Genomic DNA, 18030 nt, shown 5'->3' with positions numbered 1-18030 from the left:
CTCAGGTCTTGAGGAATCAGAGCAGTAAAACAGAACACTCAAGTTTCACATGCAACCTTTATAGCCAGAGCAGCTTTCGTGATTGTCTGTCACTACTGAGAACAGCCTCTCTCCATCCTCTTTGGAACCTCCCTTCAGGAAGTTGAAGGCTGCTCTCAAATCCCTCCTCCCTCTTCTCTTCTGCAGACTAAATAAGCCCAAATCCCTCAGCGTCTCCTCACAAGTCATGTGTTCCAGCCCCCTCATCATTTTTGTTGCCCTCCAGTGGATTTTCTCCACTGCACCCACATCCTTTCTGTAATGGGGGGCCCAGAACTGGACACGATACTCCAGATGTGGCCTCACCAGTAAGGATGTTAAGAGGTAGGTAATTAGCTAATCACACAGTCAATGCAATTTGTACTGTGTGATTAGTCGATAAGGGAAGGTGCTCCCGCCAGGTCCAGTTTAAATGTAGTAAGAGCCGGGCCTCTGCTCGTGGACCCACTGTGGGCACAGGCTGCTTCGCAGCAGCCTGCCTTCCCCTCCCCCCCCCGGGGTCTGTGATAGAGGCAGCAGCCTGGGGGATGGCAGGCAGCACTGCGGAGACGGTGCTGGGGGGAACCAGCTTTTAAGAGGCAGCAAGGGGCTGGGAATGCAAGTAGTCGACTTGACTACCCGATAAATTTAGGCTTATCGCTTACATTGCTACTCACCAGTGCTGAATAAAGGGGAATAATCACTTCGCTACATCTGCTGGCAACGTTCCTACTAATGCACCCCAATATGCCATTAGCCCTCTTGGCTACAAGGGCACACTGTTGACTCACATCCAGCTTCTCATCCACTGTAATCCCCAGGCCCTTTTCTACCAAACTGCTGCTTAGCCAGTTGGTCCCCAGCCTGTAGCATTGCCTGGGTTTCTTCCATCCCAAGTGCAGGACTCTGCACTTGTCCTTGTTGAACCTCATGAGATTTCTTTTGGCCCAATCCTCTAATTTGTCTAGCTCATTCTGGGCTTTATCCCTACGCTCCAACGCATCTACCTCTCCCCCTAGCTTAGTGTCATCTGCAAACTTATTTAGCAGTGCAGAACCTTCCAGTTACCTTGAGGGCTGTCCTGGTAAGCTAACAGAAACAGAAAGCTGTCTTCTGCTGAAAATTAACATACCCTATTAACTTTACAGTGAATTCAGAGAGATAATATTATATGGTAGCTGCTTGATTGAAAATAAACTAAGAAACTAACTCTCTGCTGCAAAGCAGGAAGCTAGAAGGAGACACTGTCAGGGAACTGAAGATCACAACTTAAAATCATAGGTGTTAAAAGCAAATACTAATTCATAAAAATGTTTTCATTCTCCCTACCCCATGTTCATTGTGATTTGACCATCCCTCTTCCGTATTTGTACCCGAATACTAAAGCAAGATGCTAATGCAAAAGAACCAGAAAGTGAAGCTGATTAGAACTAGCGCCCTACCTAACTGTACTCAATATGTCCCTCATTACTGTATCAGAACCCTTCAGTTATCAAATGTCCTCCCACAATTCAAAATAAAAATCCTGACTCCAGTGCAATTGATGGAACTCCTCCTACTCGCTGGGATGGAGCCAAGATTTCTGCCAGCGCCTTAAGACAAAGGATTCTGGTGCATTTTCTTTCAATTACAGAGCCGTTCATTTTTTAAATAAAAAGTGGATTCAAGATAAGCCACTTTCTTGTTTTTCAAGCCTTTCTTGGTTTTGTAATAGGGAGCACCTGGTTTTCATTATAGAAATAATTGTCTTGGTAGGCTAAGAATAATGTATGTTTGTATTTTACAGCGTATCAAAGAAAGGACAATACTCCACATGAACATGCCACCAATCCCATTCATATTTATGCCACAATCTTCACAAGGAAGCAGGATGCTCCAGGCAGCATTCCCTCCTCCCCCTCCCTGGGATAATCAATAGGAATGCACATATGTATGATAAACCACTAGATGGTATGGTTGTGAAATGCAAGACATTTGGCTTTCGGCAGGTCTTTGAACCTTTGAAATGAGACACACCTTGTGTGTTGGAGAAGGCAGCTCAGTGTAATTTGTCATAATTATGCAAATTAGAAAAAGCCTGTGGTGCAATGTCAAAATGGAAGAATGCTCAAGTAGGATGTTAGTAATCAAAGGAAAGTGAAAAAACAAACAAATGTGTCCAACACATGGCCTGGATGAACAGCCAACACATGTAAATCTTTGGCATAAGCACTTCCTTTTATCAGAGGCTGCCCTTTGTCATGCAGCAAATGAAGACACATGCATCTATCAGTATAGATTTTCTTGCAATATAAATTACAAGGGCAAAGGAGCTAAGTAACTAGTGGGGAAAAAAAACTATTTAAACTTGTAGGCAAATTTTGATTCAGCAGCATTCACCACCTGTGTGTGTTCTCTTTCTACCTGCCATTAGAGTGCTCAGGTTTTAGTAGCAAATATCTGCAGGTTGAACCTCTCTAGTGCAGCACTCACTGGTCTGGCACCATTTGTGGTCCAGCATGATTTTAGCAAGGCCGATGTCCACTTATCATGGGTGTGGCCAAGTTTCCCGCAGTCCCATAAAGTTTGTTTACAGCCACCAGTCCTGGCTCACAGCGTTCTGAGTGGTTATTTAGCTCTAATTTACCCCTCAATGTCTTCTAAGAGTCCAGTAAGTAGTGGAAATATTAGTAATGCGGCTAGACAATATTGACCTCCCGTGGTTCGGCAAATTCTCTGGTTCAGCACCCGTCAGGTCCTGAGGGTGCTGAACTAGAGAGATTCAACCCATAGCTTGAAGATTCACTGAAAGTGACATTCAAGTTGGTTGTCAATTGTTTGCTCGGTAGTAATAAAGCAACACGTTGACAAGGCATGCGCCTCTCCCTTGTCCCACACTGCTAACCCCAAGCCCCTGGAGAGATCATTTTCTTTTTCAAAGCAGGCAGGCATCTCTATGAATGGGATCAGGATTTGACCCCAAGACTCGGTAACTAGCATGAGATTTAAACAGCAGCAGAACTATTTAATATAAATACAACACTGTTTATAGTTATGCAGTTTTGGTGGCCAATGTTGATAAACTGGCTTTTTAGAGGATGTGATTAAGTCGTACTAATGACCTCTCCAGTCCATCGCTTTGTTTCCAGAACCGGCACATAAGAAACAGCCATACTTGTCCCCTATGCTGTTTAATATCTACATGAAGCCGCTGGGAAAGGTCATAAGGAGTTTTGGAGGATGGTGCCATCAATATGCAGATGACACCCAACTCTGTTTCCCTGTGACATTAGAACCAGGTGTGGTGGTGACTGATCTAAATCAGTGTCTGGAGGTAGTGGTGAAGACAAATAAGCTGAACTCAGATAAGACTGAGGTCCTGTGGATCAGGAAGCCATCTGTTCAGGAATGTGGCGGGGCACCTGTTCTAGATGGGATTATTCTCCCCCTGAAAGAACAGGTATGCAGCTTGGGAGTCCTCCTGGACCCTTTTTTAACATTTGAAAATCAGATTTCTTCGGTGGTCAGGAGTGCCTTTGGGCAACTTTGTTTGATCCGCCAGCTGCAACCCTTACTGAACAAGCATGACTTGGCCACAGTGATCCATGCTCTTGTTACATCCCGACTGGATTATTGTAATGCACTTTATGTGGGGCTGCCTCTGACGAGCCTTCGGAAACTCCAACTGGTCCAGAATGCAGCTGCTCGAGTTTTAACTAACACTAGTTATACGGAGCACATTGTGCCAATGCTTCGGCAGCTGCACTGCCTTCTGGTATGTTTCCGGGCACAATTTAAGGTTTTAGTTATGACCTATAAAGCCTTAAATGAGTTGAGTCCGGGATATCTGAAGGACCGTCTTCTCCCATATGAACCTGCCCAGGGATTGAGGCCAGCTAGGGAGGCTTTGCTTCGTGTTCCCCTACTTGTAGAGATAAGATTAACATCTATGTGGAACAGGGCATTCTCAGCTTTTGCTCCCAGGCTGTGGAATTCTCTTCCCTGGGATATTCACGTGGCACCAACGCTAGTGTTGTTTCGGCGTCAGGCTAAAGCCACCCTTTTTATTCGTGCTTTTATTAAATGTTTGAGTTTATGTGTGTGTTCCTCCTCTCTATATGTTTTTAGCTGGTTATGTCCCTCTGGGGTCTCATATTTTAAATTTTTATATATATCTGTATTGTGTTTTTTGTAAGCCGCCTTGAATATTTTAAATAGAAAGGCAGGGTAAAAATATTTAAAATAAATAAATAATATTAGGTCAGACCAACGGTCCATCTAGCTCAGCATCCTGTCTGCCGACAGTGGCCAACACCAGAGGCCCCAGCTGCACCATTTGGGAAGGACAACCATTCAGAGTTACGGCAAGAATACGGTTACAAAACTTGAGAGATTTTCAAAAGCATTAAAACTTTGTCCTAACTCTGCTCCAGTTCAGTGGTCATTGATCTCAGTGGGAGCAGAGATAGATGGTTGCCAAAAGCCTCTGAAAGATTCCACCAAGCCAATTTTTTTTTCCAAGCACCGAGTAGGATTGAAATGACAACGATCCAAGTTTCCACAGACAGCACTTCTACAAGACAAACAGTGCTCCTCGTGAAGAACAGTATCCGGTAACACCGCAAGGCTAATGGCAAGTTTAAGCAGAAAATGATCACTTACCTCCGTTGATCCAGTGAAAGCTATTTTGTCAACATTCAGATGGGCAGATATGGCAGCCCCAGCGGTGGGGCCATATCCTGGCACGATGTTAACCACCCCAGGAGGAAAGCCCACCTGAAAATGAATTTAGAGACCGTGCTATGGAAATGGAGTAATAAGGACTATTCAGATTTCCTCTCAGCCTCCACTAAAGAGAAGTATATCCCAGTTCTTAGGCAAAGAAAACTAAGGGTATGTCTACACTACCCTCCTAGTTCGAACTAGCGGGCTAATGTAGGCATACCGCAATTGCAAATGAAGCCCGGGATTTGAGTTTCCCGGGCTTCATTTGCATAAGCGGGGAGCCGCCATTTTTAAAACCCCGCTGGTTCGAACCCCGTGCAGCACGGCTACACGGGGCACGAACTACCGTTACTCCTCGTGAAATGAGGAGTAACAGTAGTTCGAACTAGGAAGCCTAGTTCGAACTACCTAGTTCGTGCCCCGTGTAGACGTGCTGCATGGGGTTCGAACCAGCCGGGTTTTAAAAATGGCGGCTCCCCGCTTATGCAAATGAAGCCTGGGACATTCAAATCCCGGGCTTCATTTGCAAGTGCGGTATGCCTACATTACCCCGCTAGTTCGAACTAGGAGGGTAGTGTAGACATACCCTAAACTATGCTTCTATATGGAGGATCTGCCCTCCCTCAATAGGGTTGCCAGATGGTTTCAACAAAAATACCGGACATCACAATCTACATTACATCTTATTTAGAAAATACCGGACATTTATATTTTCTCAATTTGTTTCCAGAACAGAAAGCTCAAATACTGGACTGTCGGATTCAAATCCGGACACTTGGCAAGCCTATCACTCAAAGATAGAAAACACTATAGAAACTAGCCGAGCACTTTATAAACGTGAATCAGCTGAGCATCTTAAAGCCCCCAGTCAGTTAACCCCCTGCAAACTACACGCACAGCTTCTCTCACAGAAGTGGTTGCCTTGAAACCAGAATCAGGGCCCAGATGTTCATTAAATCCTGAAGTATGCTCAGTGCTTTTTAAAGACCAAGGCATCTAGCACACAAAAGTTTGAAATCCAAACAGACTAGTTGCCAGATTCAGAACCTTTTCAAAATGGTTTTCCAGCACTGTGGCAGCTTGCTCCCTGTTAAAAAATGCCTGGAATCACCAGGAGGGAATTACTGGAGGATTTGCATTTTGCAGCTCTGCTGTTACAACAAAAGTCTTCTGCCCAAACGTGGCCTTCAGCTACGTGACCCTAGTCAGCTGGAGATTACGGGGCCAGATTTTACCTTGAAAGTGTGTTTTGTGCAGAAAGATCCTGAGGCTGTCTCTTGCGTCTCTTCAGGGGCCAGGAGGATTAAGGTATCAGTATGACACCACTGGACGATGTGGTTTTTCCCCCACTAGTGCTAAGAGACCAGCTGGTAAGAGATCTGTGCAAGATTTTGCCACATTTATAATGTATTAACCTAAAAACAGCCACCTTGTGTTCTGGCCCAATGGCAGTAGGCCAAACTTTGGTAAAATTCTAGTGAAATGCAAGCCAATGTCTTGGCCCAGCAGGCTCCTTGACTGCTCTCTGAAACGTGGGTCGCTGTGAAGAGCGGATTTCTAGGCTGGCCAGTCTCCATTTCTGATGGGACACGCAGGCACACAACCTGCTTGCCTAGTATCCCATGAGCTGATTGTCGTTCGGTTCCCTTCCTTTCTTGCGGATTCTTCTAGTACACACATTCAGGGGGTCACTAAGAAAATTCACCTGCCCCAGTAATTCACGTAACGTAGAAAAAATTCTGATACAGCAAAAAAGGAATATGGTTTGGTTATAAACTGCCTTGGAAAATTCAACTTTCTTCTGGGTAAGTCTTTAGGGTGTTGATGGCTGTCTAGCTTGCCTGTCCCAGCTTGGGGAATGGTCAACAATGAATGCTGCTTATACTCACTCTACAGGGAATGTTGGTTTAATCTTCTATATATTATTTGATAGACCACTGAGGGACAGAGCGCATGCAAGAGATCCATGGGGCCAAGTAATCATTGTGTTTGGGACCGCCTTCCACAAAAACTCAGCAAAGTACATAAAACCAAGTATGACTTGAGACATGTTCTATCGAACTCAGTGTCACTTAAGCACAATTAACTTGTTTAGGGGAAGCAGGGCAAAACGGAGGCACGTGTGTGTACAGACTGCAGGACTGAGCCATCAGGAGTCAAGGGAGGTGGTGGCACCCATGAGAGGAGCACGTTCATCCTTGGCTTAACTACATTGACATCAGTGGGCTTGCACTGGGGTGAAGGTAACTCCTTGGCTTGCGAGGATTTGGGTCATTCATCTGACAAGTGTTTTCCTGGATGGATCTTGGGTCTTACAAGTAAGAACTGTTTGGGCACATGGCTATCCCTGCATTATTTTCCGTGCAGGATTAGGGGGTCCTGGGTCATACACCCATGCTTGTTACAGGGGCTATATCTTCGCTCTATTAAGCACCAGGTACACTTCCATAAATCGGCGGTCATCAAATGGTTGAAGGATGTAGGGCCATTTCTGTGCATGAAGCAGCTGCAGGGGTCTGGTCCCAGATTCTAAGAGCAATATTTTGCCACCTGTACTTCTGCCAAGTAGAATCACACTGTGTCCCATGATTTCTGGGATAACTATGCTAACATGAATAAGGATGGCAGAATTTAACTTCAGATAGTCTCACTAAATGTAGTAGAAAAAAAGAGATGCTAATGACATAGCTGGGGATTTAGGCACCATCTTAGCAAGATACATAAACGTATGTCCATCTTTAAGTATGTGGCTAGTCTGATCCCATTGAAATTACTAGCACTACTTGCATGCCTAGCACTGGACACTTACGTAATTTACCAAGGCACTTATGACATTCATACAGAGAGAGAGAAAAGTTTGAAAGAAGAAGGTTGTTTCTCGGCCTGGCACTGAATGGAGAGGGCAGCAACATTTTTGGGAGCAGATGATGGCGATAGCTGTCTTTTAAACTGCACTTGGTGCCTATCAGAAACAGCATCTTGCATAAACCCCCTGAACATACTGCTAAGATTTCTTACCTCCTTGATTAAGGAACCAAGGTAGAGGGATGTGAGAGGTGTCTGCTCAGCTGGTTTAACAACCAGCGTGTTCCCGCAGCACAGTGCTGGTGCCATCTTCCAAACAAGCATGAGCAATGGAAAGTTCCACTGAAAGAGAATATAAAATGGATCATATTAGCATTAGTTAGATCCCTATTTGCCTCTGTCCAGAGGTCCCCTTTGCTTCCAGTGGCATCTATTGGCTACAGAGAAAGTTAAATGAGTAGGAAGATATCCACCATTACAAAGGACTCATGGAAGTGTATGGCGCTTGGGTGGGTTACGGAGGTGTCACCTTTGGAAAAAGTTTAGCATGCAAATTGCACCAGTCACTAACAGGTTGTCTTAGACAGCGAAGGAAGAAGTTTTACCAAGTTGGAGGCTGGTGGAGCGCACAAGGCCTTAATGAGTTGGAGTTAGTACAGACAAATATAATGGAAATAGAATAATCAATATGCATAAGGACTGTTGTTTCTGGCATCGTACATACTTGCATTGTGCATGCTCACAGCCAGTGGGGCTGACAGACCCGCTGGGCCCCTGGGCAAAGTGTGTGGGGGAGAGCGGCCCTGGAAGAGGTGGGGCCTCAAGCAGAAGGGGCAGGGCAGGGGCTAGCCCCCCAGGCAGCCCTCCGGGCTGCTCAGCGTGGGGCTTCAGTGGCAATTTAAAGGGTCTAAGACTCCAGCCACCACCACTACTGCAGTGCTCTTTTGAATCCCCAGGTCCTGGGGCAGCTGCCCCTTTTGCCCCCAACCCCAGCAGCAGGCCTGCTCAAGCCATTCGTAGTGAAGCTGTGAAGAGGAAATGTTATTCTGGGTTACCACCTATTTTGTCACTCCAGCGTCTCAACAAAAAGTTGGATTTATACCTCAGGCCTTCTTCCCCGCCACACCTAAGTGTTAGAGGGCCATATTGGACTGAATCCTGGCCCCGTGCGCATGGATGGCTGTCCAGGAAATCACAACTGGACTTCGAATTTGCTGATGTGGCTATTTGCGGCAATACATTTCTCAAGGTTCCCTGTATGTTAATGAGGTTAACCTCATGCTTACACACATTAAATAGCTCCAAATAACTCCATTAGGTTTGATCTTTTGTGGTTAGTTTGTAATTACAAAGCACTGATTACTTCATCTGATAGCACTTACACTTATGCTAACTCATCTCTTACTCCTAAGTTTCAGCTGAAGTATTGTGTCCAATTCCGGGCACCACGTTTCAGGAAAGATGAGGAGAAACTGAAGAAACTCAAGAGAGGAGCAACACAAATGATTAAAGGTCAAGAAAAAATAACCTAGGAGGGAAGATTGTAAATACTGGGTTTATTTAGTCTGGAGAAGAGAAGAGAGGAAAAGAGAGGGGACACGATAAGTGTTTTACAAGGAGGAGGAAGAAAAGTTGTTCTCTTTAGCCTCCGAGGATAGGACAAGAAGCAATGGGCTTAAATTGCAGCCAAGGCCATTTAGGATGGACATTAGGGAAAACTTCATAATTGTCAGAGTATTAATCACTGGAATAAATTGCCTAGGGAGGTTGTAGAAACTCCAACACTGGAGATTTTTAAAAGCAGATTAGACAGGCACCTGTCACTTAACTTTATATGCCCTTACTTTATATGCATGTCACTTTTACTAAAGTGGTAGGAATAAAATTACATGGACAGAACACAGTGTAATCTGGCAACCTTGAGCACGAGCAAATGTCAATCAAAATGTCTCGCAGGCCAGAACATGGGTCACGGGTTACCCACCAATGGGCTAAATAATACTTAGTCCTCCTGTGAGTGCTGGGGAGTAGACTACGTGACCTCTCGAGATCCCTTCCAGTTCTACGATTCTGTAACTGTTAGGCCTCTGCTAACTACTGGATACTTAATTTGTTAAGTACTGTTAGCTTAACAGACCTTACTAGGCCTCAACTTAATGCAAAGCCCATCCCAAATATTAATATTTTGTGTTTCCCTACTAACATTACAGCTCTAATAGCCCCTATTTTACTATCTTAAAGCATTTGCTAGGCCTTAGCATAGGATATGCACTTTGATCTTGCACTCTCAGATCTGTGCTTTAAGGTCAACAGATACACCTCTTCCAAGAAATTATGGACTGTACATTTAATTTTCCTCTGAGCTGGGCAACCCTTCACAGAACACAATGGCATTCTTTACAAGAACCTCAGACTTGATTTTGTAGAGATTTTCTGCAGTTGGCTGAGCTGCTGAGAAAGATGGACCTGTGTCTGTAATCAGGTCCTCCACGGTCCATCTTGTGATGTTACACAGAATCACAAATACGAGGTTGCTATGGAATGAAACTGTTCACTGGTATAGTCTTGTTCTTTCCAAAACTATTGAACAGGATGAGATGCCAGTAAATGGCAAGTGCATCCATCTGTACCTTGGCTCTTCACTATGAAACTACAAGAGACTGTTCATTTTTCAGGATCCAGAAGATGTTCTAGAGCTGCATTCAATTCACACTTTTCTTTCTTTTCGATAGGTTTTCTGACTCTTTGGAATTAGGAATTAACTCTTGATGGTTTTCTCGGTGTTGAAAAGGTCTGTCTTGGTCAAGGATACTTTTGTGCTCTTGGACTCTACCTACAGAGTGGAAATACCTAGCTCAGCATGATTAATTATGCCGCATGGTGTCACGGTGGATTTCATCATTAAAAATAATGCTCTTTTAAGGAGGATGGAAAATGGCCAACAGAATGGAGACCTCTTATTGGTTTCAAGCCAAGAAGTTTCTTTCTAAATATATGGAGGCAAGCAAGACAGGAATCCAGAACTTTACAGCAACCAGAAAAAACAACAACTTCTAAGGGAAGAACTCCTGTATCCTAACCCATAAGACAAGACAGAGCAGAGCTGTAAATAATCTAGAGCAGTAGTTCAACCTTTTCCATACTGGGACATGCTTTTCCACACCACAATGCCTCACCCATTTAACTGAGACCTCCAGTCGGGAAATTGAGAAGAGCAGCGTGGCCATGACTTGCTTCCTAAGGTCTGTTGCCAGCTCTCCCTGGAGACCAGGATTCTCAGGTTTAGAGTCCATGATTAAAAGTTTAACACTGGCCAAAGAAATCCACACCGTGGAAGTGTGCTCCAAACCTGCCAGGACCCTCCGTGCCCCAGGGTGGTACTGCGCCGGTATAAGTGAAAACAGTAGCCAGAAAGCCAGATTTTGTATAACCATCATGCTATAACCCCTCTCAGAGGGTGAATGTACACAGCAGCATTATTTCAGAATAACAGCCTTTATTCCAAAATAATGATACGAGTGTCTACACAGCAATTCCGTTATTTCGAAATAAATTCAAAACAGATGGCTTATCCCGACTTCTGTAAACCTCATTCCACAAGAAAAACTCCTCTTCCAAAATAGCTATTTTGGAATAGCACTCCACAGTAGTGCGGAATAGCACCCCACTGCTGCTGCTATTTTAAAAGAGCTCCCCCCAGGGAATCGAGGTAGCAGGTCTACATTAGGGAAGCCTGCCTCGGACTAATTTTCAGGCTTCCCTGTAGTGTATTTCTTCTGGAATAGCTTATTTCGAAATAAGTGTGCAGTGTAGATGTACCAATACAAAGCTTTTCCTTAGTAGAACCAAAGCACTTTACAAAGGAGGTCAGTATCATTCTGGGAACATAGGCCAGTCCCATAAAAATTGATACCAAGCTAAACAAATCTCAAAAGGTACGGGGAATCTATCCATATATTTTTAAGCTTCAAGGTTTTAATAGAACATTTTCCTAGTTTTGCCCCCACCTCCCTTCTTCCCCGCCTCCCCCATTCTCAATGCAAATGAAAGTTTGAAGGATTTCTTTGCAAACCCAAACTCAGCCGTGTTAACAAAGCAAAGCCTGGAGATGAAAGGACAGGCCTAGTTTAATCCCCCCCACAGAGTGATATAGTAATAAACAAAAGAACAAGGAATAATAAAGGTCACCTTTAAAATGTTAATGTTAGTAATCTAAGGAGCAGTTTCTAACCCTACTAAACTATATTCAGTTTCTGTATGATCCAAGCTCATCCCAGGTTAAACTCTGATGAGATCAAAGGAATTACATACCCAAAATTAGTGGCCTTGTCTTTTTATTATGACCAGGGCTCACCGGGCAGCAGCGAACCCCGCTCACCAGCCACGCGGTTCTGCGCTCTGCGCATGTGCAGATCGTTCTGCGCATGCGCAGATCTCTCCGCGCCGGCTCTTCCAGGGTGTAATCTACTCGCCATGGGCGAGTAGATTACACTATTTGTCGAGCCCCGATTATGACTATGCCCTTACAGTGGAACAATATGCCTCAGGGTGCCCATAAAGTCATGTTAAACTGCAAATATAACCACTGCCCAGGCTAAGCCCAATATTTGTGTACAATTCCCAGAGGTTAAATGGTTAGATACGATCTTGAGATATCATGGGGGGAGGAGGAGAGGAGAGAGAAGAACCGAGTGGATGCTTCGGTGGCTTGGCTTTCCAAACCTCCTGCCTGCAAAGAGCCACAACAGAATTTCTGAGGGGCATAAATCCACAATCAGGTCTGTTTGGAGGATGGACATAGAGATATTTGAATCAGAGGTCCATGGAAGTTGGAGCTTAAGCGCACAAACAGTATTGGTTGTGGTAGCAGGGAATGGGATTCAATGACCTAAGAGTCCCTTTCAGACTTATGTCTCTAATTCAAGAAGCCCAAGAGGTTTGTTTTCATTGGACTCTTGAGTCACTGGAATGCAGCTCATTCACAAAGGATAATACTCAGTTCTTCAGGCCTTGTCTACACCGGCATGTTTTGTCATCAAAAACTGTCTTTTGTTGACAAAACAGAGTGTCCACACTACAATGCAACTTTTGTCAGGAAAAACACCCAGTTTTGGCAACAAAAAACTTCCACTCCCATGACAGACTTTTGTCTTTTCTCCTCCCTTTGTTGACAATAAAGAGCCAGCATGGACTCTGTTGGTTTTGTTGTGAGAACTGGCTTCTGCCAGTATCCCACAATGCCTTCCAAATGCTCAGTGTTTTGTGATCTCTGCTGCCCTGCAGGCATGTGACTCTCCCTTCCAAAGCTTTGGGAAGCATCTGATAGCCATTTGGGGAACAAAGAAAAAAAGCAAATAATTGGAATGCTCCGAATGCTCCCATTCTGCCCTGCTAGAAACACAGCAACAGGCAGACTGCTGCTGCAGGGGGAGGACTGAGAGACTGCTGTCCTGCTTTAACATTCCTTAGCATGGACTCATGATGCTACTCCCGGCAGCTGAGAATGCTGTGGAAGAACTTGGAGAGAATCCCAAGATGCGCAGAAATCAGTTCCGCCTTCCCACAACACTGCACTGTGGGATACTTACCCACATTGCTTTGCTCTATCTGTCAATAGGGGAACTAGCCATCTGGCCATGAAATCGATGGGAGGCAGAAAAATAAAAGTGACTAGTTTTCATTTTTGCATGTCGACAGCACTTTTGTCACCAAACCATCCCAGTGTAGACATAGCCCCATCAAGGCTCCGTAAAACAGAGTGAGACCTCTTTCATTCCCAAAGCAAGTTCTTGATCCACATGTTAAGCTATTACACACAAGACACACACCTACGACATCTCCCAATCTCCCTGCAGTTGTCTCTCTCACACAAAAGCAAACAGTCCATTCAACTCCAAAATCTAGGTCAGAAATCAGTCGTGAGGGCCCTGATCCTGCTCCCCCTAAAGGTAGTGGCAAACTTCCTTTGATGTTAATGCAAACTGGGTTAGGCTCAAAGCCTCCAGCATCCTAGCACAAAAGTCTCTCTGGTAGAGTCTAACCAAGAGCTTCCTCTGACGGATGTTCACTTTATAACCATTATGGCTCCCGTAAAGCAAAGTCTGGCTGGCTGCCTGTTTAAATAAAGAACGCGGTACCTGATGAAGACCTGAGGAATTCTGAGTGTTAGCCAGAGTTTCTCAGCATCAGAAACAAACCCATCAGGCAAAGAAAAATGCTACTGATCAGCTATAACAACCGAACTATAGGAACAAGCTAACAAAAACTAACAAATACCACCTTTTAAAATTAAAAAACGGTAATGCCGGCTAGCAAGAGTAACCGTCAGGGGAATTAGCTCGCAAATGCCCAGTAAGAAGAGGCTCAAAAAGGTAGGAAGAGCAGTTGATGCTGGATTGGTCACTGGTGACTTTAGCATAAGCGCCATATAGGAGACTGACACTTGATTAGCATAAAAGGCTGGGTCTTACAAAGAGCAGCTTATATTGCCATAGGTTAATTCTGTCTGATGAGTCAAGAAGAAACATTAAACAGACTCCAAAGGGAAGTCCCTCCAGTCCCGCCTTCTCATCTAGAAGCTCAATGACTGCAATGGCGTGGGGGCAGGCAGAGGTATTTTTGTAAATGCAGGGGACCCTCAGGGTAGAAGCAACTCTTGGCAGAAAACCAACAGGTGGTTTTGTACTTACTGGAGTTATAGCCCCACAAACACCCATCGGTTCATGCCTGGTGAAGCAGACGACATTTTCATCTGCAAAACAAAAGCCAAAACATGTCAGAGACCGACCACATACTGCACTTGTGAAGGGGGGTCAACTAATAGAAACAATATAAAAGGATATAAAGAACAGACAGACGCTAGATAAAGCTAATCTGAAAGGATTGGGGAGTCATGCATTTTATCCTGCACCAAGAAGGGATGCTCAGCAAAAGGATGAAAACTATCCGATAGGATAGAAATGTAGCCGTGTTAGTCTGGGGTAGTTGAAGCAAAATGCAGGACAATGTAGCACTTTAAAGACTACATCATCTAATAAACCATCTTGTTAGTCTTTAAAGTGCTACATTGTCCTGCATTTTGCTTCAACTATCCGATAGGAAACATCTATCACAGAATAAGTCAAATCTTTTGCTTCCTGTGGAGGGCCAAATGCTGCTCTAATTCAGACCCTTTGGAATCCACGGCCTTTCCTCACACCCATTCTCCCTTTCACTTGCTGCTCGGACACATTCCACTAGTGCAATTCTACATTTCCATGAACAAAGAAACTGAATTATCAGTGCTCTTCCGATGGTTAGATTCAGATGGGGGAAGACAACAGGTTTATGGCACAGGGAAAAATCCGAACCAAGAGTTTTGTGACAAACTTCCAGAAGAAATACTTAAAATGAAAAAAAGTTTTTGAGATTTGATTTAAAAAAAAATGAAAATTTGTTTTGATTCGAGCAACTGTTTTGTTTCTGATAAACAAAAAAGAATATTTTAGTGTGGAAATTTCCTGTCAAAAATTTAATAAAAGCAATTTTTCAGTTAAAATTTTTATTTTCTATGAAACTCCATTTCAGGGGGTTCTCGATATTATGCACTTTGGAAGAGGTCAAATAAGTTTAAGAGCCAGACTTCGCAGAGAACAGATCTGCAAATTAAAGTGAGCTTGGGTAACAAAGATATCTGGCTTTGCTATAGGCTTGGGCTCTGCTATCCTTACAGATAAGCCAATGCTGACTGGCAGGCAAAAGGGGGCAGGGAAGTAGGGGTAAATGCTGCCCTTCAGAGCTACCAGAAGGAGCAGGTCTTTAACCTTTGTCTGTGGTACTCTTTCCTCCATGCACCACCAGGTATCACCAGGGCAAAAGAAAGGAGCAGGCAGCTGATTTTCAATTAGCTGCTCACTGACTTCATGCAAACACCCTTGTTATCTTAAACCTCCCCAAGCCATACCTGTGCTCACACATGAGCAGCTAGATTCTTCCCTCACTAAAGCCACTGGCATGAGTGTAATGAAGCACAGAACTGGGCACAACCCCTGGGAGAGGTGTTTGAAGAAACAAGTGGCAAGTGTTTGATTTATTTCTAAATACCCATAAAAACAGTTTGATCAAACCCCTTAGGAATTCAACACCTGAACATACTGTGATCACCCACAGATCTGAGCTAGCAAGATCCAGCCTCGCTCTAATCAACCTAATTTAACTAACAAAGAAGGGACTCAAAATATCCTTTGAGCTTTGATTTCCATCGCACTCTCACTGAAAGGATAGACTGTGCTGTTGGTGAAACTGGATTCACACTAACCAGGGACAGAACGCTCAAACAACTACAGGGCAGTTCCAAACCGCCCAGGGAGGCATATAACCTTTTGTCCAACACATAAGAACAGAAGAACGGCCGTACTGGGTCAGACCAAAGGTCCATCTAGCCCAGTATCCTGTCTACCGACAGCGGCCAGCACCAGGTACCCCAGAGAGGGTGGACCGAAGACAATGATCAAGCGATTTGTCTCCTGCCATCCCTCTCCAGCCTCTGACAAACAGAGGCCAAGGACACCATTTTATCCCCTGGCTAATAGCCTTTTATGGACCTAACCGCCATGAATTTATCCAGCTTCTCTTTAAACTCTATTATAGTCCTAGCCTTCACCGCCTCCTCTGGCAAGGAGTTCCACAGGTTGACAACACGCTGTGTGAAGAAGAACTTCCTTTTATTAGTTTTAAACCTGCTCCCCATTAATTTCATTTGGTGTCCTCTAGTTCTTCTATTATGGGAACTAATAAATAACTTTTCTAACACTATGGCTTTCCATACAGAACATGGCACAAGTAATTAGGGGGAGGGGAAGCAATGACTTTTCCAGGAGGGAAACTCCCTAAGCTGGTTCTCTCTCAATTTCACAGACTGAAGGAGCTTTTAAACGTGAACAAGCGGAATCATTCAACTTACCCACCGGGATAGTTCTGCCTTGGATTTTATCAGCCCACCCTGCATAATATCTAAGTGTCTTTATACAGCCTTCCAAGTCAATGAAGAAGGCATGAAGAAAAGGTTTCCCTGTGTCCATTGTTTCCAAGGTCTGAAACAACAAATCACACACATGGTTATATACGGTTAATATTGATGAGGGTTGCTGTTGTTTTTAAAAATTCTGGGGGGAGGGGGAAATCTCTTTTGCAATCTACAAGTTTTATCTTTCTTCTACCCTGCACAATGGAAAGGGGTGATCTCTTCCTCCCACCAAAAGTCTAACTTTAGAACAATTCGGTGTTGTGTCTACACAATGACGTAGGGGTGTGATGTATACATACATCTCATCAGAGAGAACTAGCCCGAGTATAAATAGCATAGTGGCAGCAGAGGTTCGACTGAGCTGTGTCAAGTACATATCCACCTGAAGCCAAATGGTGTGCATTCACCTCGCCTCCTCAACAGTGTTCCCTCTAATTTTTCCATCCACGTGCAGAGCAAATGTTGTTAGGTGCACCAAGGCAAGTGTGGATGTGCACCACCAATAGAAACACATGTTGCTGGCAGTAGGAGTTATGAGCTGCTGCAAATAACAGTGCTGTTTCTATTCAAGCTAGTAAGAGTACTGTACAGGTGGGGGGGAGGGGGAAATTACACTATTTCTTCAGTGTAGACATAGACCTGTTCTCAATAGAACTGGAATAGATCCAGAGGAACTTCATAAATTGCTGCACTAAGTAACTCCATTGTAACAGCAGCTTTTAGGGATACAGCATGAGAGGACGGCATGGTTGGGTTGTGCTCAGAAGAAAGGCAACCTTAGATGTGTGACTTCGGTTTTCTAATTGCTCCCCTCATGGGGATCCCAGCTGGCCACACGGAGAGCACAGTCAGGCCCATTTTCCTTTGATATGAAAGTCCGGCTCTCACTGTTCAAAGTGATCTAGGAAAAGCCTTTTTTGGTCCACTGGATGATGGGAAAAAACACGTTGGGAGAGCACATGCCTTGAGTCAATTAACCTCTTCTTGCAAGCTCTAGAGGCCTCGTTCCTATCTCCCCAACTCCCCACCATGCAAGCTGGACAGTAACAGAAAAAAGCCAGTATAAAAAGGCAGCTGAATTAAATGTAAATTGAGGATGAAATCATGCACATTCAGCCTTCCGAAATGCTGAGGTCCAAAGAGAGATTGAAGAGACTTCCCAGATTTTGAACCGGCTGGAGCAGCATCTGCCAAAATGATGGAACAAGCTGTGCCTCGATTTCTAAAAATAACCCAGCTATCAAAGCTGTTGTGGGAATGTCTGAAAATTCCACATAGGGCTTACAGGAAGCTCCAACTGAGCTTCCTGATTTGTTTATGCCGTGGAACAAGATCCTCTCACGTGCATGCCAACAATTTAGCAAGCGGTGTTTCAATCTCATGGCCTTTTGCAGACAAGATCTGCCCATGAAGATGGGCAGAAACACATGGTTTTGTTCCCAGTAGTGTTGAGACTGAGCCACAGGGCTGCAGACCTGGATTTTTCCTGATTTTGGGGA

The 18030-nt window shown here is 44.3% G+C and overlaps 1 protein-coding gene across 1 annotated transcript in view; it reads right to left on the bottom strand.

Moving 5' to 3' along the window:
• Positions 1-18030, bottom strand: part of ALDH1A3 (aldehyde dehydrogenase 1 family member A3) — a 59236-nt gene that overhangs the window by 22359 nt on the left and 18847 nt on the right. Inside the window, exons 4-7 of the mRNA XM_006129200.5 lie at positions 16469-16598; positions 14217-14278; positions 7741-7869; positions 4660-4773 (exon numbers count right to left, since the gene is read on the bottom strand). Of these exons, the coding sequence (XP_006129262.2) occupies positions 4660-4773; positions 7741-7869; positions 14217-14278; positions 16469-16598 (435 nt within the window). The remainder of the gene's footprint in view (positions 1-4659; positions 4774-7740; positions 7870-14216; positions 14279-16468; positions 16599-18030) is intronic.

The sequence above is a fragment of the Pelodiscus sinensis genome, chromosome 14, assembly GCF_052426305.1.
Source record: "Pelodiscus sinensis isolate ZL-2025 chromosome 14, ASM5242630v1, whole genome shotgun sequence".
NCBI classification, from domain to species: Eukaryota; Metazoa; Chordata; order Testudines; family Trionychidae; genus Pelodiscus; species Pelodiscus sinensis.
This window is presented reverse-complemented; position numbering and strand designations above follow the sequence as displayed.